The sequence below is a fragment of the Panthera pardus genome, unplaced genomic scaffold (genome assembly GCF_024362965.1).
Source record: "Panthera pardus isolate Hobbes unplaced genomic scaffold, ASM2436296v1 HiC_scaffold_10, whole genome shotgun sequence".
Taxonomy (NCBI): domain Eukaryota; kingdom Metazoa; phylum Chordata; class Mammalia; order Carnivora; family Felidae; genus Panthera; species Panthera pardus.
The window spans coordinates 79,142,392-79,170,060 of NW_026526655.1; the positions used below are offsets into that span (position 1 = coordinate 79,142,392).

At 36.8% G+C, this 27,669-nt stretch overlaps 1 protein-coding gene across 1 annotated transcript in view; it reads left to right on the forward strand.

Moving 5' to 3' along the window:
- NEB (nebulin) overlaps positions 1-27,669 on the forward strand; it is a 224,786-nt gene that overhangs the window by 80,094 nt on the left and 117,023 nt on the right. The window contains 18 exon segments of the mRNA XM_019456312.2: positions 1,175-1,486; positions 1,785-1,988; positions 2,456-2,560; positions 5,474-5,581; positions 7,206-7,404; positions 7,407-7,513; positions 9,935-10,138; positions 10,452-10,556; positions 12,053-12,160; positions 13,348-13,659; positions 14,327-14,530; positions 15,250-15,354; positions 20,058-20,165; positions 21,286-21,597; positions 22,952-23,155; positions 23,623-23,727; positions 24,686-24,793; positions 26,066-26,377. Of these exon segments, the coding sequence (XP_019311857.2) occupies positions 1,175-1,486; positions 1,785-1,988; positions 2,456-2,560; positions 5,474-5,581; positions 7,206-7,404; positions 7,407-7,513; positions 9,935-10,138; positions 10,452-10,556; positions 12,053-12,160; positions 13,348-13,659; positions 14,327-14,530; positions 15,250-15,354; positions 20,058-20,165; positions 21,286-21,597; positions 22,952-23,155; positions 23,623-23,727; positions 24,686-24,793; positions 26,066-26,377 (3,222 nt within the window).

Below are 27,669 nucleotides of genomic sequence, written 5' to 3' on the forward strand. Positions count from 1 at the left end.
CAAGTAAGCTATGAGGTTAAAGTTCTTGCTAACAGTCTTTTTTCTAAGTAAATAGTTTTTAATAATGGTAATGAAATTCTCAACACAAAGGTATGATTGAGTCCATAGATGCATTTCAAAATATTGTCCATTTCCTGGGGCGCCTGGGTGGCGCAGTCGGTTAAGCGTCCGACTTCAGCCAGGTCACGATCTCGCGGTCCGTGAGTTCGAGCCCCGCGTCGGGCTCTGGGCTGATGGCTCGGAGCCTGGAGCCTGTTTCCGATTCTGTGTCTCCCTCTCTCTCTGCCCCTCCCCGTTCATGCTCTGTCTCTCTCTGTCCCAAAAATAAATAAAAAAAAAAACGTTGAAAAAAATATTTTTAAAAAAAATAAAAAAAAAAATATTGTCCATTTCCTGCTGAATTAAAGCATTAGATACTTGACTATAGTTAGACATCCTTTGGGCTTTTCCACCTGATATATTCTTATATACAATTGAACTCATTGTAGGATTCCTTCAGAAAAAAAACGCATGCCTTATGAACCAGTGAACCTACAAGGGCTGAGGGAATGGGACACATTATTCATAGTCCATCCACACGTACCATATGTTTACTTCTGTGTCCAGTGACTGGTTGCCAATATTTATTTTAAGTGATGGCTTGGCTCACGTTTCTAGAAATGTTTATCCTTCTATTTCATTAGTCTATAAAGTCAAAAATATTTTCTTTATTTCCAAAATATGGGAAGGTAACCATCATAATTGAAAAATAAGTGTTCAATAATCAGAGAAAGGTTAAAAGTATTAACATATACCAACATAATGTAATACCTGCTGCCATTAAAATTCATGTTTGTAGAGAATATTTAATGACACAGAGGAATCCTTATGCAATAAATGAAAAAAGCAGGTATATACAATATGACTGCTATTCAGTTTTACTCTCTGTCATACACCCACACACACACACTACAAAAAGCAGTTTTATAATGGTTTTCACTGAATGGTAGAATAATGTCTTTGTTTTCTTTTTTTGTGTACATATATGTATTCTTTATTTTCTAAGCGGTTTACAAAGTGCATGTATGTATATGTTCAAGAGGAAATCATTATATTTTTAATGAACAGGAAAATTGGGGCCTAGTAATTGCTTTTTACTAAAAGCTAAAATAGTTGTCTGTATTTCTTCTTCTAGTTCAAGTACAAAGAAGGCTATCGTCAACAGCTTGGCCATCACATTGGTGCCCGAGCAATACATGATGACCCCAAGATGATGTGGTCCATGCATGTGGCCAAGATCCAGAGTGACAGGGAGTACAAGAAGGACTTTGAGAAGTGGAAGACCAAGTTCAGCAGCCCAGTGGACATGTTGGGGGTGGTCCTGGCCAAGAAGTGCCAGACCTTAGTCAGTGACATAGACTATAAGAACTACCTGCACGAGTGGACATGCCTGCCTGACCAGAATGATGTCATCCACGCTCGGCGGGCCTATGACCTCCAGAGTGATGTTAGTATCTGAGAATCATAATGATGTGCAAAGGTAGGAAATCAGTGAATTAACACCCCTTGGAGAAGGTAGCAATAGGTGGAACCAAGCTTACCAGCTCCTGCAAGGCAGGAATAGCATTTCTTCTTTCCTTGTGAGTATTAATTATTTAACCTTCCAGACCAAAAAGGAGTATTGTCTGATATGCTGCCTGTCCATTAAACTGAATTTTCAAGAGTATTCTTTATTTCATATCGTTTAGATGAAAATGTTTTCCCAATGCAAAGATAAAATTTTACTGACTATTTTGTGTCAACAGAATATGTACAAGTCGGATCTCCAATGGCTGAGAGGCATCGGCTGGGTTCCTATTGGCTCTTTGGATGTGGAAAAATGCAAAAGGGCATCTGAAATTTTGAGTGATAAAGTCTATCGCCAGCCTCCAGACAGATTCAAATTTACCAGTGTGACTGATTCTTTGGAACAAGTGTTAGCCAAGAATAATGCCATTACCATGAACAAGGTGAGGTTTCAAATTCAGAGAACCAAGGCAGGACTCCTGACAGCAAAATCAAAGAAAAAGAAATATAATCAAGAAAAGAAAGAAAGCATTTATCAACAAAAGACTATCTATCTATCTATCTATCTATCCATCTGTATCTATTTATCTGATATATGTGTCATTTATATTTAGTATTTACTTCATTAATTCTTTATGGTTTTGAGAAAAAGACATTTTTATGGAAGATCATCTTTGCATAAAAGATATTCTCAATTTCCTTTTGTTAACATACATTTCAGATTATCATAAGGCACTCAAACATCTGTTCTATGAACTGATTACTTGAAGATGTATCTACCATACATAATGTGTATAAAACGTACAACCTTTTGTTATTTTTTGTTTATAAAGTTCTTGTGCCCCTGAAATTCTTATTAACTACACACTGAATTTTTTTTCCTGATGACATTACATATTTTCTTTGATAGCGTCTATACACGGAAGCCTGGGACAAAGACAAGACCCAGATCCACATCATGCCAGACACACCAGAAATTACGTTGGCAAGGATGAACAAAATCAACTACAGTGAGGTAGGAGCAGATACTAATTCTATGAAGTTTGCATGCGATTTCTGATTTCAGTTAATCTGTCCAAGGTGATGTAATACTAAATAACAATTGTATAAAAATCTTTTTTCTTGGTTGGTGTGAATAGCAACTCCTGCATTTTTGAATCCTCATCCTAAACATCAAACTTCAAGTAATGCAAATGATCCCTTACAAAGTGACAATTATAAGAACGAATGATTTAAGCAGTAACCATAAGAATAATCAAAACTTTTTCTTTTATTAATTTGTTTAAATTGGGAAATTAGCAATAGATTGTACATTTATCTCCTCCTAATGCCGTATCACTGTGCTATATCTACCATATATGATTTCCTTTTTCCAAATTGTGGTTTAAAGTCAAAATTTAAGATTTTTAATGTATAAAATTAAGTCAGGAACTAAAATTACAGTATTATCAAATAACACTGAGAGAAAGAAACAGAAACAGGGGATCTGCCAGGGTATATATCAGCGAGTCCATTTCCTTTCCACCCTCTGTGAGCATGGAGCCATGTACCTTCATGTCAGAACCACAGATGTTTAACCCAAGAGGTCATCCCCTCTTCTACTACAAGAGTCCCCACCCAACAGGTTGTCATCCTGCCTTTGCTTAAGTGTTGTTAGTGACAAGGAATTTATCTCCTGAATCAGCCCATTCATTCTGAAAAATTCCATTAGAAGATGCTTGTAATGTACTGAGTCAAAGATTTCTCTCTGCTGACTTCTGTAGTCTTCTGAGGCTGTGCAAAACCAACCTCTGCCAACTCCACGGAGATGAGGATAGCTACTCTGGTGCCTCCCCTGCCACCTCACCCCAAGTTCTCTTTCTAATCCAAACATCCACAGCTCCTGGGCATTCCTCACATGACACTCCTGCTAGAATGTGACCCTCCAAACCAAACAAAATCCTGCAAGTATAGAATATAGTTGACATCATATTGCCTCTTACGGCCGTTTGGCCTCCATTTCTGCACCCTGTGCCTCAGGGCACATTGGCAGCAATATCACTGCCAGGGCACATGGAACTTGGGATCGACTGAAACCCTAAGACATTTTGCATGGGCTTAAGCTAGGGTTCCTCTAGCCTGAATTTACACATTTGGCAACTTAAATTCAGTTGAAAATCAGTTCAAAGATCAACATTTATCTCTGTGCAATTTCTTCTTCTTAGATTAAGCCTATTGGTTTAAGCCTGTGGAGATTGTTGTGAATCTGATTTTTCTGTCAGCTGATGTATGAGTTATTTCTCTCAGCTTTGTGCTACCAGCAAAGAAAATATTGTTTATTTGAAAACATAAGTCAACAATGTATTACTCTTCTGCATGACATAAGTTAGAGGATTTAGCTAGATGAGCCACCCTCTTAATTCATTTTATTTTGGGGAGTGCAAACTATAATTTTAGCACTTACGTAACTAACTCTCAATTGTCACCAGAAACGAAAAACATCCAGTCCTACTTGCAAAGCAAAAAGGAGTGAATTTTTTAGCAAAACCTATGATATAAGTCCTGTATTGTTACAGGAAAGCATGTATTGCATGTGTTAGAATCTCAGGAGACAAAGAGCCTCTGTAACTAGCCACTCAGCATTTCTGGAATTCTGGACTCTGTCTTTGCTGCAAAAGTTCAGAGATGCTGTAGTGTGCTGTTGGTTAGAAGAGACCCAGGGAGAACGCCCTGAACTGAATGCCTAACCTGCCTGATCTGCTTTCTCGGGCTTTTCTCTCTCAGCTTAGTTCAATTCTTTTGTAATTTTTATCTCATTGAGGATAGGAAGACAAAATACAGATTTGATTATGTCACTCTCCCTCAAAGTTTATTGATGGTTTCCTATTTCCTGTGGAATTAAGCACAAACTTATTTTAGCACCAAGCCTTCAGTCCAACTCCAGATTCTTTTCAGTCCTCTCTTGTACTTGTCCCTGGCACTGCTCCCCCCCCCTTCCTTTGACACCCCTGCACCATCACTTCCTTGTGCTTTGATTCCTGCAACTCCCTCTGCCCCTGACTCCCATTCCAGTCTACTGAAATCATACTCATCACTCAAGGTCCAATGCAAAGATCAATCCCACTGCAGGAACTTCCCTGATTCTTAATTTAGGATTAATTACTCCTTCCTGGAGCTCTTTGCTAATAATATGGTTAAATCACCTCTATTGGTAGCCTCCTCTGTGGGTTATCAGTCTTTCCATAACTTCCCCCTGCAACCCTGATGATGGGAGAGACCTCATACTCATCTTTGATTCCCAAGCACCCAGCACATTCACAGCACACAGTTGGGGCAGAATAGGTGTAGAGTGAATTAATTTCCATGATCAAGTCTTTGCCTCTTATCCACATTTTGCCACCTTAAGCCCATGAGTTTCAGCTTAATTTTTTAGATCTCTTCAAAACTGATTCATGAGGGGGTACCTGGGTGGCTCAGTCGGTTAAGCGTCAGACTCTTGGCTTCAGCTCAGGTCGTGATTTCATGGTTTCATAACTTCAAGCCCCACATCGGGCTCCATGCTGACTGCAGAGCCTGCATGAGATTCTCTTCTCCCTCTCTCTCTGCCCCTCACTGACTCATGCTGTCTCTGTCTCTCTCAAAATAAGTAAACTTAAAAAAAAACCTGATTCATGGTTGTAACAAAAAATTTTGAAACAGTGGGTAATATTTATGTTTCGGTAACTCAAGATAAGTTTTAAAATACAAAACAAAGCTGCAGTGGTCTATATACGTATCATTTTTAAGTCTTTAGCAAACAGTGCAAAGGCTTAGACCTCTCAGAATAAGATTATTATAGGCACCTAGCTGTGTAGAACTTGGTGAATTATTTTAGGCCCCTGTCAGTTTTTGGATATGAAAGTCAACATCTAACTGATGTATAATTATATATTTTTTTGCCCAAATTTAGAGTCTGTACAAACTCGCCCATGAAGAAGCAAAGAAGAAAGGCTATGACCTGCGAAGTGATGCCATCCCAATTGTGGCGGCCAAGGCCTCCAGGGACATCGCCAGTGATGTGAGTTTCAGTGTTGCCCCAAGTATATAATCAGTCTGAAGTGACACTTATACTGAACTAAATCTTCAAAAAGAACTTTCCTCACCCTTTGGAAATATGTCCTAATGTATTTATATGGGCTTTTTCAAAAACCTAGTTTTGAAGGAAGTGAAAAATTCGATGTTCAAAAAGCAGTTTATAATTTTTAGGATACAGTATGTTCAATGAAAACTGACCCACCAAAATCAGAGAAAGATCCATTAATGGAAATTATTAGAGTACAGCTGCAAGCTTGGAGATCTAAAAATTAATGCCGTGCTTATGGAAAGTATAACTCATAAACTTAAGTACTCCCAGTGAGAATCAGGTCGTGTCTTTGTATAACATTTTAATATATAATATTCACAAAATTCATATGACACTTGACTTTATAATTCACCCTTCTAAGATTGAAAAAGCAGGCAGTTGATCTATACCAGAGGTGATTACTAGCCCAAGCTAGCACCCTTAATAACAGCTCCTGGCTGTCTAGCACAGGTTGAATAAAACCATCAACCTTTCATGGTGTCTCAGAAGATTCTTGAGGAACAGACCACTGCTCTAAATATCAAGGCCCACTATTTTGGAATATGATAATTCGCTGCCCATGATGTTGTGTTAGTGATTCCCTTTAGTTTATGTGTGTTGGACTGCCCCCACAAATGGATTTATGTCAACCATAATAACAGGAATAACTAGGAAGTGTTGAGAATTCTATGCGAAGAGCTTGACGTGCATTATCTTACTTACACTTCATAACTATCCTAGGATGTAAGTATTGTCATTATCCCTGTTTTGTGGGTTGCTTAAGCCACTTGTCTAAAATCAAACTCCTTGTAGGTGGTGGAGTTGAAACTCCAGACAACCTCATTACTTCCTGTTGTACCATATCGCCTCCTGCTGACCCATCTATACTTTCTTACTTAGTTATCTTTGAGACTAGAGGCATGTGTTTTGAATAACTGGCCCAGATCCCAGGACAACATCATTGGACTTGGAATAGTAAAAACATTCTTGGCCTATGTGGGGGTAGAACCCATGCATTTTCTGGAGCATGCTCTAACCAGTTGGACTGCTACATCAGCTTTACTAGTATAATAATACTAGTATTATATCAGTACACTAATGGTATACTATTACTTTATGATAGTATAGTAAGTAACTAGTATACTAATACTAAACTAGGTCCTTGACATAGAGTACTTCATCCTTCTAGGAACCAGGTACCCATTCTATGACTTATTATGCACACCATGTTACCAAGTGCGACTCTTTCCTGACATACTTTTAGTGCCTAAAATTCATTTCTCCAAGTTCCCTTATTCAAATGGCCTTTCCCCCTGTGAGCACTACCTGCCTCAAGAATTATTCCTTATTACCAAGCCATAGGTGATTTTGAATATGCACTGCAATTATACAGATTCCATCTATTTTCTTAGCTCTATAAGCTTCAAGCGTAAAGGTCAGGATAGCAGCTTGAGTTAGTGCTTATTAGAAAAAGTCAACTTATAACTTTGACGTAAGCAAGGTGATTTTGCACAGACTTTTGACCTTCAAGGGCTTATGATAAAAACCTGATTTGTGTGTTTTTGTGTTTTTGTCTCAGTACAAATACAAAGATGGTTATCGCAAGCAACTAGGCCACCACATCGGAGCCCGAGACATCAAAGATGACCCCAAGATGATGTGGTCCATGCATGTGGCCAAGATCCAGAGTGACAGGGAATACAAGAAGGACTTTGAGAAGTGGAAGACCAAGTTCAGCAGCCCAGTGGACATGTTGGGGGTGGTCCTGGCCAAGAAGTGCCCTTAGTCAGTGATGTGGACTATAAGAACTACCTGCATGAGTGGACGTGCCTGCCTGACCAGAACGATGTCATTCATGCTCGGCGGGCCTATGACCTCCAGAGTGACGTGAGTACAGCATCTATAAAAGAGCTGTGTTCAGCTATATAAAAGTTATCCTTTATATGCAACCCATTGGCATACTTAAGCTAGGATTTATTGATCAGTGAATGAGATTTGAATCAGTGTATAGTTTTATTGCTTTATTATGTGTACATTTAATAGGCTTTATAAGGAAGGGAAGTTTACAAACTGGATTTGGTCTTTTAAAAACAAAACTGGAATTAAGCAATGTTCAAAGTCCACCAGGTGGAGACATTTTCTTTTATTTTTTTAAAGGGGTAGAAACAACACATTTTTATTAAAAAAAAAAATACTCAATTTTTTTAGCTTCTTTGCAAACCAGATAAGGTTATAATTAGTAGAATTCTAATGCCTGTTACGGTGCTAATTGTTATTATTATGAAACAAAAGAAGTTGCTGTATTTGTAAGCTATTGGATCAGTTCACTGACATTTTCTTCTCTTAGCACAGCTCTCTGTAGAGGGGTCACATGGTAGCTAGTGCTGCTGCTTTTAATATCAAATCTGGGGTGTGAAAAGCACGTTTCCTACAGCACATAGTTTACAAATGTTTGAAGGGATTCTTTAAGCATTAGAGGATTTTGGAAAATAAAGTTAATTTTTAATTTATTTTATATCTATGTTTAATTATTTTAAATTAATTTTTAAAATTAATTGGCCATTACTAAAAACTGTACAGCCCACCTGTGAAAATGCCCACATTTGTTCTGTAGTTTTTTGACATACAGAACCCTGTGTGTTTTGCAATTGTGTCTGAAAAGAAAAGCTTTGCCTGCACATGAGTTAAAATGGTTAATGCCACCCATGGAGTTGACAGCATTGACAGACTGCTTACATCTGTCTATTTGTTGAGTGCCTTTTCAAATCAATTTCCCCCACACTGTGATGGGGCCTTAATGGTTATTTGAAAGTTAACAGTCATTGGAAAGTTAAAAAGCACTCCAGAGGTATACAATGTTATTGCTTTCATTCTTGCTGTTGTTATTTAGGGAGCAATCCACATAGTAATCCATTAGGCCAATTCCAATAGGCTTTTTGTGTAGACTGCAAAATATCAATCTGTATTTTCTTAGTTGCTGTTATGGGTAAAATCCTTCAAATGAGCTGGGCAAAGGTCCAATTCCTTTGTTGTGAAGTAGTTAATACTTAATGGGTTAACAAAAATCCTTAGCAGAGAAATGATGTAAAATAAATTGAGAGAGGGATGCTTGGGTGGCTCAGTCAGTTAAGATACTAGCTCTTGATTAAAGCTCAGGTCATGATCTCACGATTCAGGAGTTCAAGCCCCCACATTGGGCTCTGTGCTGAGAGCTCAGAGAATGCTTGGGATTCTCTGTCTCCCTCTCTCTCTGCCCCTCCCCCCCCCCGAAAAATAAACTTAAAAAGAACACAGATTTTTGTTTAAAAACAACAAATCAAGAGAGAAAAGGTATGGAAAGACAACTCTGGAAAGAAGTCCATCTTCTTTTTTTAAAAATTTTTAATGTTTATTTTTTAGAGAGAGAAAGAAAATGAGTGGGCAGGGGAAGAGAGAGAGGGGGACAGAGGATCCAAAGTGTGCTCCATGCTGACAGCAGAGAGCCCGATGCAGGGCTCAAACGCACGAACCGTGAGATCATGACCTGAGTCAAAGTTGGATGTTTAATCAACTGAGCCACCCAAGCACCCCAAGAAGTCTACCTTCTTGTCCTGAGAACTTGGTGGAAAGAATCTGGGGCCTTGGGACCAATGAAATGAGCACCAATTGCCCTGAGCCTCAGACAGTGTTAAAGCCATGAATTTCTGCCTCAATGTATCAGGGGCTCTACATCATTATTATATATTCTTTTTTTGTGTTTATTTCTAAAGAGCTCTACAGATATTTTGAAACATAAGAAAAAAATACATAGAAGGCAACGAAATCCAACATAATCCAACCACTGAAAAAGCCCACTCCTGCTCATGTAATTTATCCACATACGTTGTTTTATGTTTTCCTTCGTGTAATGTTATATTAAGTACCTTTGTACAAGTCATCAATATTCTTTAAAATAAGACTTTTAGTAGCTGCAGAGAATTTCATTTGACTAGGCCTCACCTTTATTGTTGGACGTATCTGTGGTTTCTCCCACTCTGGGTTGGCATTGTTTTCCTGTACACATGGGCATTATAATAACATTCACTGAACTGACGGTAATTTGGATCAGTCCTGTCCTTACCACCAGAAATATATGATCACTTTTTGTTATGGCTAGGAGATGTTTCTGGGTCATTTTTGAACATAGCGCCTCCTTTAGTCTAACACAATGAGCTTATTTTCCACGAAAAGACAACTACCAGTATTGTATGTTATTACTGATGCATTGGCATTTTTACCATAAATCTTTTAAGTCTTGCTGAAGAGTTTGTTCCATTTTCGTCTTTACAGAACATTTACAAATCAGATCTCCAGTGGCTGAGAGGCATTGGCTGGGTCCCCATTGGGTCTGTGGATGTGGTCAAGTGCAAGAGAGCTGCGGAGATCCTGAGTGACAACATCTACCGCCAGCCTCCAGACACGCTGAAATTTACCAGTGTGCCTGATTCCCTGGAACAGGTGCTGGCCAAGAACAATGCCATCAATATGAACAAGGTGAGCCCCAGCTACCTCAAGCTTCTCTAAGATGCCAAAAGATGCTATCATACTCTAACGACTAGTGCAGTTAAAATTATCCATTGAAGTGTGTGTAGGGTCATATTTATCTCCTAAATTATATACTCAAAATCCTCTAATTTCTGTTATTCCCAATTTTAACTTTGATCACTAGTGTTACAACTCAAACCTCCAATTTAAATACCTTGTATCCAAGTTCGGTTTGTTTTTCCTAATTAGATTAATAATAATCATGCTTAACTTTTTATAATTCCCATTTCAAATAGTATTCTATCAACATCTTCTTTGGCAGCGTTTATACACAGAGGCCTGGGACAAAGACAAGAGTCAAGTTCATATAATGCCTGATACCCCGGAGATCACGTTGGCACGGCAGAACCAGCTCAACTACAGCCAGGTTAGGGCAAACTCCTGTGGTGCAGCCCCACACGTTTTATTGTTGTCACTGTTTGTTTTCCTGTACTTGCTTCTATGGAGGTTGCTGCTGTGCCACAGCAATCATGGTGCCTGTGGCTCTGTGACGTGAACACTCAGCCATCTAGCCTTTTATTTCTAGATTGAATATTATCTGCTATAGGATTCCGTGGGCAAACTGAAGTTGCATTTTTAGTTTATAGCCATTGCTGGTGTGGGCAAGGGGACTGAATAGTATTTTCTGCATCTCCAAGGGGGGTAGGATAGCCAGATAAACTAGTGACCCAATATTTCCACTGAAGCACTATTTGTCATTTACCTAAAATACAAGTCCAACTGAGCTTGCTATCTTTTTATTTGCTAAATCTGGCAATCTGCCCAAGGGGACCTCTGATAATATGTAACTTTTCCCTACCTGGATCCTCAGTACAACTGAGAGGTAAAACAAAGGAGTATGAATAGAAGTTGAAATCTCACATTTCTTACAACTAAAGTTAAGTTCAAGGATACATTTGGATGAGAACTAAATGAGCCTAACTGAACCTCAGAATTAGGTTCCCATTTGGTCAGAGGCCACACTAGAGAAGGGCAATTAGCTACACTCCCCTCAGGGGTAAGGTCTTAGGGCTTAGAGACCAGAGAGACAGAAGGGGCTGGGCTTAGTCCAGAGGGAGCGGGTCAGAGCTGAGTGGGAAGTGTCTAGTCATCCCATCCCTGCTAGTTAAATAAATCGGTAAGTCCATGATTCACAGGCAGAGAGTAAAGGATCAGAGAAAGGAGAAAGGTCAGAGAAAAATAATTGAGCTTCTTCTATAGAAAGAAAGCTTCAGGTGTGGGAAAGAAGTGTTCTCTATTAACAGCACTGGGGTTTTTTAAAGTAAAATGCAATTTACTTTAGGCACATGTTTTACTAATATGATATAGACAAAATTTAGAATCTTAAAGTCGTGATTATAGTCCAGTTAGCTGTTTTAAATTGTACTTCAGTTTTTTCCACCTTTCTTTTTTAAACATTATAAAGTATTACATGATTGTGGAAAATGTTTTAAGCAATAAAGAAATGAATAAAAGTATGTACAGTATATATATTTTATATGTAAACTAACAATATTAAACATTGTTCTGCAATTATTTTTTCACTTAGAAATAGATATAGATTGGTCTGTAAATTGATCTAGATTACTAGATTACATTAATATATGTTGATATGCATAATATAACAAACTACATTCTATATATTAATTTTTAACATATATGATAGATTAAAATATCAATCGATGTAAATATCCATTGATCTCATTGATTTCTAAAGCTATGTGTATGGGGTTTTTTCAGTAAGATATAATTTATTTACTTTCAAAATTGCTGGAAATTTAGTTGTTTATAGACCCTCTCCTTTTTAAAATTACTTGGAATGTCACTTAATAATCTCTAAATTGTTGCTGTCAAACCTTTTACTTTCACTCTGACTTTCTATAGACTCTGTATAAACTCGCCAATGAAGAAGCAAAGAAGAAAGGCTACGACCTGCGAAGTGATGCCATCCCGATCGTGGCGGCCAAGGCCTCCAGGGACATCGTCAGTGATGTGAGTAGCCACACTCCATGTATGTACATGGCTGGATAGGATTGGGAGCAAATGATCATTAGTACAGCAGGGAGATGAATCTATGTGCCAGTTAAAGCACACATATTGTGCTTTAAATGAAAAAATGTTTTTCACTGGAAAAAGCTCTTTTATATTTTTAACTCCAAAAACTTTAATATTCAGGTCCCATAGGTGGAGGTGGTGTCCTAAACTTTATTATAAAATTGAATTTGAATCTATAGTTATTCATATCTACAATTATAGATATTTCTTATAGAAATAAGAAAAGGCCAGAAGAGAAAAAAATAATAATTTGGTTACGTGTGTTGGCTCAATATCAGAAAAAGACCTGGTTCAGCCAGGTCTAGGAAAATGTACCTTTCCTTAATCTTGCTCTGGATCTTTGCCAACTGTTTCTTTGGAAAATTACCTTAAGTGATTCCTTTTGAGCTCTTTTTAAACGAAAACAGAAAAACAAAGACAACCAAAAACAGTAAAATGGTGATCCTCATTTCTTGCTCTCTCTGAAAGAAGTGAGTCCTTCGATGAAGAATTATACATATACATTAGGATTTGTGTGATGTTATTTCCTAAAATGAAGAGAAAATATCCATTCAGCACTTACCACCATCACCACCACTAAAATGCTTTCTTGTAGTTATATAATCTGTTTTCTCACTTGAAGAATCCCAAGAAACCCCAGCCAAATTTGATCTCCAACAGAGCAGGGTATGCTGAATAGAAAAGGCAAGCCAGCCCATTTTAGGGACTCAGGTGGTGCAGTGAAAGTCAACAGAGCTAGATTTGGGAGGTGAGAGGGGTGGGCAGAGGAGGTAATATGATACCTGTGGCCTGGGAAGTAGCCTTCTCAAAATCAAATGTAAAATTTCTGGGTTAGTGATTTCACTGGCCCAAGATAAAGAAAAGGTAGTTTATGCTTCCAGTTGATTTTCTGGAAGTGTTGCTGCCTTTTTTTTTTTTCCCAAGGACTTAATGTCTGCAAAACCTTAGAAGTATGTAGTTGGCCCTGTCTTCCCATTAGAGTATTGTTGTGAAGTCAACTCAGAGTTTAGGATAAGGAAACAAGTTGGTATTCAGATGGTTCCAAATTTAAAATAATGATGTTTTAAATCACCAAGATTTTAGCCCTTTCTAACATGTTTGCCTTTTAAATGACTACTTTTCAGTACAAATATAAAGATGGTTATCGCAAGCAACTAGGCCACCACATCGGAGCCCGAGACATCAAAGATGACCCCAAGATGATGTGGTCCATGCATGTGGCCAAGATCCAGAGTGACAGGGAATACAAGAAGGACTTTGAGAAGTGGAAGACCAAGTTCAGCAGCCCAGTGGACATGTTGGGGGTGGTCCTGGCCAAGAAGTGCCAGACCTTAGTCAGTGATGTGGACTATAAGAACTACCTGCACGAGTGGACATGCCTGCCTGACCAGAACAACGTCATCCAAGCTCGGCGGGCCTATGACCTCCAGAGTGATGTGAGTACTAAGACCCGTTGTATACCACCAGTGACCATGCTTACGATGGTAATACACAGTGATACATAGATAATGGTCTAGGATTAGTTAGAGCCCTCAGAAGTAATAACATTTTTTCTCTCCACCTCTCATTCACTGGGCTTTGCTTTTCTTTCAGAGAGAACACGATCCCATGAAAGTGTATCTAATTTGGCTTCATATTTTATATGTTTAATGTTTATTTATTTATTTTGAGAGAGAGAGCAGGGGAGGGGCAGAGAGAGAGGAGAAAATCCCAAGCAGGCTCTGTATTGTCAGTGCAGAGCCTGATGCCAGGCTCAAACTTATAAACAGTGAGATCATGACCTGAACCGAAATCAAGAGTCAGTTGCTTAACCAACTAAACCATCCAGGTGCCCCTGGGCTTCATGTTTGAAAAAGACATAGACATGATGTTTAGCTATTAAAGTTTTTCAGTCTTTTTTATTTTAAGAATTTTTTTTTTAATTTTTAAGTAATCTTTATACCCAACATGGGGCTCAAACTCATGACCCCGAAATCAAGAGTCATGTGCTTCTCTGACTGAGCCAGCCAGGCACCCCAAATTTTACAGTCTTTTTCTTTCATTTTTAAAATCAAGTGTCATAACAGCTTACCTAAGACTTGCTTTTGTGTTTGATCTCACCAGAACATTTACAAATCAGATCTCCAGTGGCTGAGAGGTATTGGCTGGGTCCCCATTGGGTCTGTGGATGTGGTCAAGTGCAAGAGAGCTGCGGAGATACTGAGTGACAACATCTACCGCCAGCCTCCAGACACGCTGAAATTTACCAGTGTGCCTGATTCCCTGGAACAGGTGCTGGCCAAGAACAATGCCATCAATATGAACAAGGTGAGTCCCCAGTTTGGGGGAAACTAAAGTAGAACCATATGCCCTTGAGAATATCTATGGTTAATTTAGTCTTTTAATTGTTTTACAATTGCCATATTGTCTTTAGTGGTTTGCTTGCATTTTCTATTCAGTTACGTTAGGATTCCAAAAATGTATGTGGGAATTTCTGCTTTGACATCTCTTGTGAAAGAGCCAGAGCTAAGAATAGGACAGGTGTTTGGTGTTCAGTTTGTTTGAAGTCAATGAGAGTAATACATGGTTTGATATCAAGGTTTCTTTCCCATTGGGTATTTATCTAAGTGAGTTCAAAACTAGCAAGTCAATGTGAATCTCCATAACATTCATCAAAAAGAAATCTGGAGATGGCATATCCAGTTACATTTGCCATTAACAGACAAATAACAAACAAAACCATGGGAAGGATTTAATGTAACCACAGTGCATATGGTATATATGCTTGGAAAATACTTGCTTATAATTGAATTGGAGGTGATAGTGTAACAAAACACACACACAGGTTTTCTTTTCATATCTTAGTCTGTGTTTCCATTTAGTGGCAATAAATATCTTGTAATAGCAAAGAGATTTGGAGTGTTGGTATAAAGTACACAGCATAGACAGGGAGGAGCCTGGCTTCCAACTTTGTCATGAACTCTAAATTAGAAACTCTTATTTACAACATTGTTTTTCTCATTCATTAACCTGTTTATCATTCACAGCGCTTATACACAGAAGCCTGGGACAAAGACAAGACCCAAATTCACATCATGCCTGATACACCTGAAATTATGTTGGCAAGACAAAATAAAATAAATTACAGTGAGGTAAGACCATTTGTTTTGTTTTCTTGGTCTGACCACATTGATTTTTTGCTGATGTAGTAAAAACGTTAGAATTATGGATTTAATTCTCATGTGCACCAGTTGGCTTAGTTTTGATTTTTTATGCCCATCACCTTACCCTGAATATATGTGCCATTTTTCAAAAAGGAGATACATAAAATGATACAGAAATAGATAAATACAAAAATATCTGTGTCTCAGGAGGAGAAAGAAAACTATCAAAGTCAACTATTAATGATTGAAATTCATTATAATTTTAATTAAAAAATAATGATTGCTATGTATCAGATTAGCACTTCAGTATTCTGTGAGTTTTTCTTCAGTTACCTCACCTGTGAAAATGGGATAAAAATACCTATCTTGAAGAATTTTTGTGGTGGCTGAATAAGGTAGTATATATAATATGCCCAACGTAGGGCCTGGCACAAATAGTTGCTTAATAAACTTTAACTTCTTCCTGTTACCATGCAAATTAGATTTATTTAATATACTCAAAATAACTTGAGCTTTATTTACAAGAACTGAAATGAGAATCCTCAAGTCCATCCATTTCAAAATTGCCTGAAGACAATAAAATATATTTTTTTATGTGTTATCTCCAGCCTCACTAAACGTGTCATCATATATCTTTGCAGTCCAGAAATACTGCTGCAGGGACAGCTTCTTGCCCAGTTGTACTTGCCAAAATCAACAATTACTGGTTTATTCAAGAAGAGATTGTTTTCTCACAAGTTTGTGTGTCTTCGTTTAAAAAAAGGCGGGGGGGGAGACTTTTCTTCAGTTTGAGAACACTAGAAAATTAAGCACCCATTTTCAAGACTTGACCATCTTCATTCTTTTATCTGTATTGACTACTTTTATTTATAATCAGCCCTAAAGAAGAGTCATGCTTCATTTAACCGTGACAAGTGACAAGTGAAATGAAGAGGGTACGATTTCCCTCCCTCTAACATTATAAAACAGACCTGAGGACAAGCCTGATCATAAGTATTTGCTTGGTCTTGGCTTCAGTCATTTTTTGAACGAACAATTTTTCTCTTGGCCACAGAGCTTCTCTGTTCGTTGAGCTTTTCCCAAGAGGTCTGTCTCACCCCAGACAGATGAAGTTAGTTTCTACCCCAAACTGTAATGACACTTTTAAGCCTCTGTCTTTTGTTAAAATGAGGTCAGATGAGGTAGGTGTTTTTTTTGTTTTTGTTTTTGTTTTTTAGCTGCTGAGAGGAAATTAGGCTTTTATTTCTGCAATTTTCAGCTGGATTCATTTTCTTTAAAATGGCATGATCATGTTAATTGCCTAAGGACTATCTTCTGAAGATTAGATTTCATAATGGCTCACTTGAATTTTTTCTCAACCCAATTGGTACCTTCATTCCATACTCAATAAATGTAAACAAAACAAAGCAACCACATCTTTTTTTTCTCTCAAATTCTCATTTACCTATTCTAGTTCTCTTGGGTAAATTACTTACCAAACAAGCTTTAAAACATAGTCTTGATGGTAACCAAAAGCGTTCTCTTCTTTGAAGCCCTGCATCTTTTTCAAATGTTGAAAGAATGAAATAAATCAATTTGTTTGGCCTAAAGACATGAGATGATTTAAACACATTTTTTCCACTTATGCAGAAGGACAGAGTCCTCAAAGGAAAAATATAATAGACAAACTATTTGACTCTCCAGTTACAGAATAAACATTTTAGAATTTTTTAAGAAGTTCAAATGCCCTTGGGATTTTAGCTTAAATGTATCCAATTTATTCTTATTTTTGTTTCAGCTTTTCCTTGTAAAATCTTGGGAAGAATGTAATTTGTCATGTATTGATGATCTACATTAAAAACATGTAATAAGTTCCTTCTAAGACTCAAGTCATTTAAAAATTAAATTATCTCTGCATCATATTTAAAATTCAGACATTATTCCAATATTTTTAATTCAATCTAACATGAGAATGGGGGGTAATGATGAAGCAATTAGTTTTCACTATTTCTGCCACATGTTTAAAATTTTTCCTTACATTTAAAATTTTGTCTTCATGCAGCCTCAACAGTGACAAAATACTGAACATTATAGAGTAGGAAGAAAGATAAAGCCCTAAAGAATTGTAGGTCATTGTTGTTTTCCCCTTAAAACCATAAGCAATTTCTAAATCCTTTTCCAGAACTATCTACAGGTTCTGCATCTACTTGCTCTGAAGCAGTAACTCTCTTAAAAGAGGAAAGGGAGGAAACTGAAATTAAAGATTAAATTATTCCATCATAGACCACTTTAAGAACTATGTCTCTGTTTTGGGGTATAAAGATGAGCTACCTTCCAACTTCAGGTGTCCTTGAGGTAACACAAAGTCTTTCCAGTGGGTACTCTGGCTTGCGGTGTTATAAACAAATCACTTTAACAGGGAGGGCTTCCCTTCCCTACTCTTCTAAATTACCTGCCTGAGGGGCCCTGCCCTCAGTGGTGTCCACTTCCTCTTTCTTAGCCACTCTTCTCTAACTTTCAAACAAAAAGCACAGATTAAAGGCCTAAAAATCTGCGAGAACAGTCAAATGCCACTCGTGCTCCTGAGTTGGATTCTAGGTAGACAAACAATATTGCTATAAAGGACACTACTGGGACAGTTGGTGGAATTTGAATATTCACTGTCTATTAGATAAGAGTATTGTGTCAATATCGAATTTCCCAAATTTAATAAATATATTGTGGTTGTGTAAAAGTGACTTTTTTCTTAGGCAATATATGCTTTAAATATTTAAAAGTGAAACCCATGATGTCTACAATTTACTCTTAATTGGTTCTTATAACTGAAAATAAGATTTAAAAAAACAAATATACATGCCAAACATACACACATAAAAGAGAAAGAGAAAATAAATATGGCAAAAGTGCTAATAATTGGGTAGCTGGGTGTTCATTGTACTATTTTAAAAAAAAATTTTTTTTTTAACGTTTCATTTATTTTTGAGACAGAAAGAGACAGAGCATGAACGGGGGAGGGGCAAAGAGAGAGGGAGACACAGAATCGGAAGCAGGCTCCAGGCTCTGAGCCATCAGCCCAGAGCCCTACGCGGGGCTCGAACTCACGGACCACGAGATTGTGACCTGAGCCGAAGTCGGACGCTTAACCGACTGAGTCACCCAGGCGCCCCCATTGTACTATTCTTAAAACTTTTCTGTAGGTTTGAAGTTTTTCAAAATAAGGAAAATATACATTTATAAATATTAAAACATACATTAAAATATTTGACCAGATAAGATTTTTTAAAGATTTTATTTCTAAAAAGAGGAAAAAAAAAAAAAAGCATACCTGTTCCAGCAGTTAATGTGGTACATGCCTGAGTGTATTTAAAAAAAAAACAAAATATCTGCCAAACAATTTAATTCATTAATATCCACCAAAACCTTTTTCAAGGTTTTCAATCAAGGTACTGTGATTTCCTATAAATCACAAAAGTAACATTAAGAGATCCAATAAATTTTTACTTTTTATGTTTAAAAATTATCACAATGCATACTTTATTATTGATTAATTAAAAAACAATATTAGCAATTATTTTAAAATTTATCTTAACAGTATATAGGATTTGGTCAAATTCTTGTGGGTGGCTCACAAGCAAAAAGTGCTGAATGAAGACTTCTAGTATAGGTGATTTGTTTAATGTACTGGTTCTCAAACTGTGTTCCCACAGCACCTGCATTCCACCTTCTATGTGTATCTCTATCCTATCGTAGAAACTGAATAGTGGGTGTTTTTCCAATTTACAGAATAAATTATCAAATATATTTTAATTAGTTTTGTGTTTTTAACTAATAAATTAACAATTTATAATTAAAATTTTTAAATAAAAAATTAATAATTATGGAGCAAATCAATATTAACAAAGCCATTCAGGAACAGATTATCCTTAGTTCAGCACTATTTGGTTGTAGACACATACATATTTAAGGTGGTGTTGTGTATTGTTACGTAATCATATTCTTTGCTAGTAAAATTGTCCCTAATTCAAATTTGGAGTTAAATCAACACTTCTTGGTTGTTTGATGAGAAGAGCAAGGGCTGAACAATCCAACACATTTGAAAACTATTGACTTCACGTCTAAAATCTGTAAGGATTTGTGTAAAGAGAACTTGCAGTGTTAAAGCCTGCCAGATGTAAAATCTCAGCTTAAATAGCTTGGATAAATAGAATGTAAAAGAAAGAGGGGTGTGTGTGTGTGTGTGTGTGTGTGTGTGTGTGTGTGTGTGTGTGTATGTGTTTAAGATTTAAAGCTGAACATATTAGTGCAGTTAATTCTGCATCCAAAGCAGTCTTCTTTGGACAAAAATACATTTTTAGAGTGAAAGTATTATATCTAAAAGCTACTATTTCTGGGACGCCTGGGTAGGTAGTCAGTTAAGTGTCTGACTCTTGATTTCAGCTCAGGTCGGTAATCTCACTGTTTGTGAGATCAAGCCCTGTGTCAGGCTCAGCACTGACAGAATGGAGCCTGCTTGGGATTCTCTCTCTCCCCTCTCTCTGCCCTTCCCCTGCTTGTGCACTCTCTCTCTCTCAAAATAAATAAGATATATATACATATATATATATATATGTATATATATATATACATATATATATACATATATATATATGTATATATATATATATACGTATATGAACGAATGAATGAATGAATGTTGATACTTCTTTCCTCAGAACTTCTATCGCCAGGCCATGGAAGAAGCCAAGAAAGAAGGCTATGACTTGAGAAGTGATGCCATTCCCATTGTGGCTGCCAAGGCCTCCCGAGACATTGCCAGTGATGTAAGAGCTGAACAAGTCCTTCCCTTTGCTACCAACAGGCCAGCCCTCTGTGCAGGGAAACACAGATGGATGTCTCTGTAGTCATCATCCATGGATCTGTAGTCTTCCACCTTAACTGCCTTCACTGTACAGGCAAATAAATTAGGGTTTGAGACAGTAGGTAACCTGCCCAAGATCACAAGCATCTTTGAGACAAAGTCTGGACTGGAATGTAGTTCCTTTGATTCCTGTCCTTTGGTCTTTGTTTAATAAGATTGGGTACCTTCATTAAGGCTAGATGGACATATGTTGAGCTAGTAGCTCATAAAACCTCATGAGCTCTCCTCAGGATACACTCAAGACAAAGATGCCAGGAAAGGAGCGGGATTTAATGGAGTTCTCCCTCCTGACTTGAGGAAGGACATAGGATAGCAAAAAAGATATGTCTGCATGCTGAAGGATCCACAAAATCAATATTCCTTTACCTTAAAAGTGAAGATATCAGATTCCTGGACAACTTAAATATTAATCTGAATAGTAGCAAATTGTCCATTTTTATAGGCTTTTCTTTTTAATCATGGTTTAAAACATATAAAATTTACTGTCTTAACCATTTTCAAGTACATAGTTCAGCAATGTTAAGTGTATTTGCACTATTGAGCAACAGACTTCCAGAACTTTTTCATTTTGCAAAACTGAAACTCTAAACCTATCAAACAACAAAATTCACCCATTTTTAAACTGCTCCCAGACTATTTGTGCAGAGGAAAATTATTTCTCAGAATGCCCTAGAAAAAAGATTAGGAAAATCTCAGTTGAGTCCACCCATATGACCAACTTCTGAGACACTGTTTATCACTACAATTGAACTCACTAAAAAGTGAACTTTTTAGTCTCTTTTTATCAACATAAAGATTTTTAGCATCATATAAAGCGATCATTGTGGAATTATTCTGTATAAATGTGCAAATGAGTACAACATCCTCTTCATTGAAAGTAACCGTTTTCCAATGTGTAGCATCTCAGCACATGTTGAATGTACCCTAGCGTCTTAAGGATTTCATAGAAAAGCCTCATCACAAAAAGAATGACAGGAAATAGCCCTTGGTGCTCCCTCCTTATTTACTGGTTTCTCTTTCAGTACAAATACAAAGAAGCTTACCGTAAGCAGTTGGGTCACCACATTGGTGCCCGAGCAGTACACGATGACCCCAAGATAATGTGGTCTCTCCACATCGCCAAAGTGCAGAGTGACCGAGAGTACAAGAAAGAATTTGAGAAATACAAGACCAGATACAGCAGCCCAGTGGACATGCTTGGTATCGTTCTGGCCAAGAAATGTCAGACCTTAGTCAGTGACGTGGACTATAAACATCCTCTGCATGAATGGACCTGCCTGCCGGACCAGAATGACATCATCCAGGCTCGGAAAGCTTATGACCTCCAGAGTGATGTGAGTATCCCTGATGCTGGTTCTGCATGTTAAAAGAGGATCTGAAACATGTCCTTAAATTCTGACTAGTGCCAGGAGACTGGAATTTATTTGTATATTTTAAACAATATACCATTAAATGTTTAAAAAGAGTTTCCTATTGGAAGCACTACAGTTTATTTCACAGTTTTTCTCCCCCCAAAGTCATATGTAAAAGAGGAAATAAAATATATATTATCAATTATATATATAGGTACATTTCTTCCTAGTAATTCAGGCTTCCTTTGCATGAGTTAGGTGAAACTTAGTCCTCAGAAGTATATAGCTGCATATTTTTGGCTTAAAGAGAGAGAAATACATGTTGGCATGGAGGGAGGTGGAAAAAGTGGGAACAGAAGTATATTATACTAAATCATTTTAACAAACATTTCATATTTTCTACCTACTGACAGGGAAATACTAATATATTACTGTCTTTTTCAAAACCAATCATCTAATTCTTGTTAACAGTTACCATGTACTAGTGATAGTAAAATAAAATGAATAGAGAAATATATATTATCTTTACAACACCACATTACACACTTGATATTTTGTGATTTTGAAGGCGGAAATAAAGATTTTTTTTAAAGTTCTTTTTACACACCAGAAGTGCAGCTATGTGTAGTGATAGATGTTAACTTGACTTATTGTGATCATTTTACAGTATATACATATACTAAATCATTATGTGGTACACTTGAAACTAATATATTACATGTCAACTATATCTCCATTTTAAAAATGTGAGAGCGTGATTTGCAAAGGTTAACATTACTATATGCTGAAACTCATTACTGTAGTTAAATTTCACCTCTTTTCCTTTAAAAAAGGCAAAAGAGTTTTTGTGACTGCAGCAGCATTGGTCTGAGTGTGGGGTCTTACTGGGAGCTATTAGAGCACATTTTTCTTTTTTTTTTTTATTTAATGTAATTTATTGTCAAATTGGCTAACATACAGTGTGTGAAGTGTGCTCTTGGTTTTTGGGGTAGATTCCTGTGGTTCATCACTTACATACAACACCCAGTTAGAGCACGTTTTTCAGAGCTAGAGAAGCTCTACTTCTGTGTAAAAATCGTGTACTACCCTCAAGGGCAGGTGTCTTCTACATTTTACAAAAGTTCTTTTATCATATTAGTATAATCCTCTGTACCAAAAAATGCTCAGGGGGAAAAAATATTCTCATAAAATATTCAATAATACTTTTAAATGAGTGATCAGCTATGCTGGGAGCTTTATTTGTTCACAAATACTTTGTATTTCCCTAATAGGCATTTTGTGACTGTGAATCTAAAATTCTAATTAGTAAGTGTGTTTCCTATCTGTTCATTTGCAGAATTTATATAAGTCAGACCTTGAATGGATGAAAGGCATTGGCTGGGTTCCGATTGGTTCCGTGGAAGTGGTTAAAGCCAAGAGGGCCGCAGAGATACTGAGTGATAATATCTACCGTCAGCGTCCGGAGACCCTGAAATTTACCAGCATAACTGACACTCCAGAGCAGGTGCTGGCAAAGACCAATGCTATAAACATGAGTAAGGTGAGTTTTTATTCCTCACTGTTAGGTAGAGGAATTTACCATCGAAAAAGGTAAAAATTCTGACATGTTACAGCATTCCTATAATTCCTATAGGATTTATGATACCTTTGTAAATAATTTTTCCATTATAATACCATAGTTACTTAATACTTCAAAATATTAAACTGTTAAAAATACTATGCACTGTAATTATTTCATAATTATAGATTTTAAATACTGCAACCCATTTATACTTTTCAGAACTGCTAAAGCATTTTAATAAGAAACAGTAACAACCGAGTCAATGAAATAGTAAACTAGTAAGCTAAATACTCTGGGAAATAGTAATTTATCTACACGAAAAGTAGGAATTTATGCAACTTAAGTAATTTTATTTCTACTTCGTATAGAGGAGAGGTGACTGACACATATCAAAAGAAAAGCATCTTTGAATGCCAAAATAATTTTTCTAATTTCTTTCTTCATAGCGCTTATATACTGAAGCCTGGGACAATGATAAGAAATCAATCCATGTCATGCCAGATACACCAGAAATCATGCTAGCCAAACTCAACCGAATAAACTACAGTGATGTGAGTAAACTATTGATCATATAATGAACAGAAAGGCAAAAATGAACTATTGTAACGGTTTCCTAAGTGACATGGTTTGACTTATACACACTCCAAAGTAACGTCAGTAGAATAGAGTTCTCTCTTGCTTCAATTTCGGGCTGTGTGGTAGGTCCACAAAGTAGCCAGCCTTGTAGCAACAGGGTAGCAGGGAATGGAATGCTTATGGAGAAATATTTCAATGGGAATTACACTCCTGATGTCTTCTCCTACAGGTCAGTGTGGGTATCAAGCCATTATTTGATTAAACAGCTATTTAGGAGGCACTGTTGGAACCCAGTGAGGTGTCATGCCCTCTGGTATTCTGCTGTTTCAGTAATGCTCTGGTTACCCTTTAAGCATTACCCTTTAAGCAAATTCTTTGCAAGTATTTTTCTAGGCATCTCTCTCAGGACTAGTATTTTCATCAGGGTGATTATTTGAAACCCTGCTCTACATATTGATCATGGTCTGTGATGATAGTCCATAGCAAAATGATAAAAAAACATATATAACACATTGAGTTTTTCATACATTCAAATATATTCAATTTGAAGATAATATCCTTATTCTTTCTCCTTGTTTAGTATTAAGATGGTTTTCTTTCATATTATAATGGTGATAGTAAATAGTATTTTTTTTACATATTCTTGTTTGGTGAAACAAAATTTTGGCAACCACAGGCTGATCTCCCCCCAAGATAATTTGTGTGTGTGCGCGTGTGTGTGTGTTTTAAACTTACCAATTAATAAAACCTCCAACTTTAGAACATGTGCCTTAAAATCCTTAAGCACCTACAAAGCAATTTTGTAGAAACCCACCTAATATTTGATTTTATGGATCTCTTTCTATAGTTTAAATGAGGACAGGGAAAATTTAATAATAACCTGCTTTATTTTTTAATGAAAGGAATAATGATTAATGACTTTCTTTTCTACAGAAACTCTATAAACTTGCTTTGGAAGAGTCCAGGAAGGAAGGCTATGATTTGCGTTTGGATGCCATCCCAATCCAGGCAGCCAAGGCCTCAAGAGATATTGCTAGCGATGTAAGTTGATGTTTTTGGAAGAGGCATTTCTTAGAGATTTTCCCAAATGGCAGCTTTTATAATTTTTCTTGCCAGAATTTTGGTTGTCCCTACAAGTCTCAATTTCGTTTGGTAATTCCACCATGTACAAAGTTGCCAATAAAAACAAAGCAAACCACAAGATGATGTGTCCATGATGATACCTGTTAATCAGTTGGGGTTAGAGGTATTTTCTTGTAAAATGAGGGTTTTATAGTCCCTAAAAATGGGTTCATATTTTTGAGCCTTAGAAGTTGAGCAGCAAATGCTGTGGATGTTTGTAGAAGACATTGAAAGAACATGTACATCAGCCAATATAAATGTGAGTTCTTTCCTGCTACTTCCATCCATTCTGGCATCAAAGGAAGACTAGATGACAGATGTATTTTAGAGTTTTGTTTCATCCTTTGTAACTTTTAGTGAGATGTAACTCTGAAGATGCCCCTAACGGTTGTAAGAACAAATTGAGAAGAGAAACTTGTTCTCTTCTCTGTAGCTTTTCCTTCTCATGCGAAACATCTCCTGAGAGTATCTGGCACCCTTATTCTGTACCATGACTCCTGAGGACCCAAATCCAGGCTTTCCTTCTTCTGGGAGGGCTCCATGCCTTAGACTTAGGCTTCATTCCTTCTATTATCAAAACATTCTCTGGCTGTAAAACAGCTGGAAAAGTCCACACTATGATCATCTTATGATAAGATGAATCATAACATGTTGTTCTTGAATTCTAAAAGTATGGAACAGTGACCCAAGGCATGACTCTTTCATGGTGAAAGTTCAGTGACCTAACAGGGAGATATTTTCTGGTGAGATCATCTAAATGTAGCCCATTCTCTTGATCAGGACATTCAGTATAAATTCTAAAAGATAGATTCTAAAATATTCTTAATACATTTTTAGGAAAAAGCCACATCTTTAAGCAGATGTTTTTTTAGAATGTACAAGATGTTTTACATTTCCTTGTTAAGCAATCAAATGTGAAGTAGGTAATATAGTTTAATAGAACGGAAAAATATTAAGAACTAGAAGCTCTCTACTTGAATATCACCTACTTGTGATGTGATCGTGAACAAATCAGCTAAAATTCCTCTAGGCTTCAGGTTTCTACTTTATAAAATGGGGTTGATAATATTAGCTTTTCTCTCTCTCACTAGTGAAAGGAAAAATCAAAAGAAATAATGTGTGTATGAAACTATAAAATGTTATATAAATGAGATGTTGTTATCAAACTCATATCTTTTTTTCTTTTTTTAGTACAAGTACAAGGAAGGCTACCGCAAACAGCTTGGCCATCACATTGGGGCTCGAAATGTTGAGGATGACCCCAAGATAATGTGGTCCATCCATGTGGCCAAGATCCAAAGTGACAGGGAGTACAAGAAGGACTTTGAGAAGTGGAAGACCAAATTCAGCAGCCCAGTGGACATGCTGGGATTGGTGTTGGCCAAGAAGTGTCAGGTCCTTGTAAGCGACATAGACTACAAACATCCTCTACATGAATGGATCTGTCTGCCTGATCAAAACGACGTCATACAGGCTCGGAAGGCATATGACCTTCAGAGTGATGTGAGTGGGCCTAATATTCATCAGCATGTGTTTATTTTTGTTGATTTTAACTTGAATCTAAATGCCTTTATTAAACAATTCATTAATGGGGCAGCAATCCATCCAGCAAGTAGAGGGTAACTCCAGAGTTGTAAGGAAAAAAAAAAAAAAGTTTTTATAGGGAGGAGGATAAAGGCAAGGAGGTTATTAGCAGAAGAATGGAAAGGATTGTTTCAGACAAGGTCACCTTCCTTAAGGGGAAAGGGAAGGAGGTCAAATTAGGTTAATTACCTTTTTTTTCCTTTGGGGGACAGGGAAGGTCCATGTGACAGGTTACTTCCTTGGTGCTCACCCATCAGCACATTTAAAAGATTTTTTAAAGGAGTTCTAACTTTTTTTATGCCATGGAATCTTTTGGCATCCTGTGAGACCTATGGACAACTTCTCAAGACAATGTCATGAAATGCATAAAATGCAACATATATATGTTTCAGAAGAAACTGATCACATTGAAATATGGTTATGAAAATATTAAACTTTGGGTACCTGAGTGGCTTAGTCTGTTGAGTGTCTGACTCTTTGATTTCCACTCAGGTTGTGATCCCTGGGTCGTGGGATCAAGCCCCATGTCTGGCTCTGCACTGAGCATAGAGCCTGCTTGAGATTTATTCACTCTCTCTCTCTCTCAAATAAAAAGCATATATATTTAACATAATCTATGATGTAGTGAATAGACATGATTTTCAAAACTTAAAAAATGTAGCACTGGGTATAAGAACTAGTTTAATTTCAAAGAAGGAGCATAAATATCTCAAGATGTCTGCAACAATGTAATAGGATATGAAAATATTTGTGATTTTTATTGATGACAAAGTCTTATGTAGTATTAATGCTATTATGATCTATACCTATATTTATAATCAAAATAAATATTGTATTTCAATTAAAGTTTAATAAAAATAAAGATAGTATGTTTTTCTATTCAAGTACATTGATGCCAGGTTCAGAATTGCTGGTTTAACACAACCTAATTTTCCAAATGAATTGATCGTATTATCATTTTTATGATAATGTTCTGTTATTTGTGCAAGGAAGTTTAAGAATGAATTGTACAGATTGAGACAATTTTTCTAAGAAGCTGAAAACAGTAGCTCTCTAGAAATACGTGAGGCACTTTTGTTGTCAGCCAGTAGATTGTCCTTGGGACTCAAGTGCTACCTCATTGGTATAGTAGCTCCTTGTTTTTTTGATCAGGCTCTGACAACTGTCACTTTTGAAAGACTGATAAAAATAGTGGCATTGTAAAAAGGAAA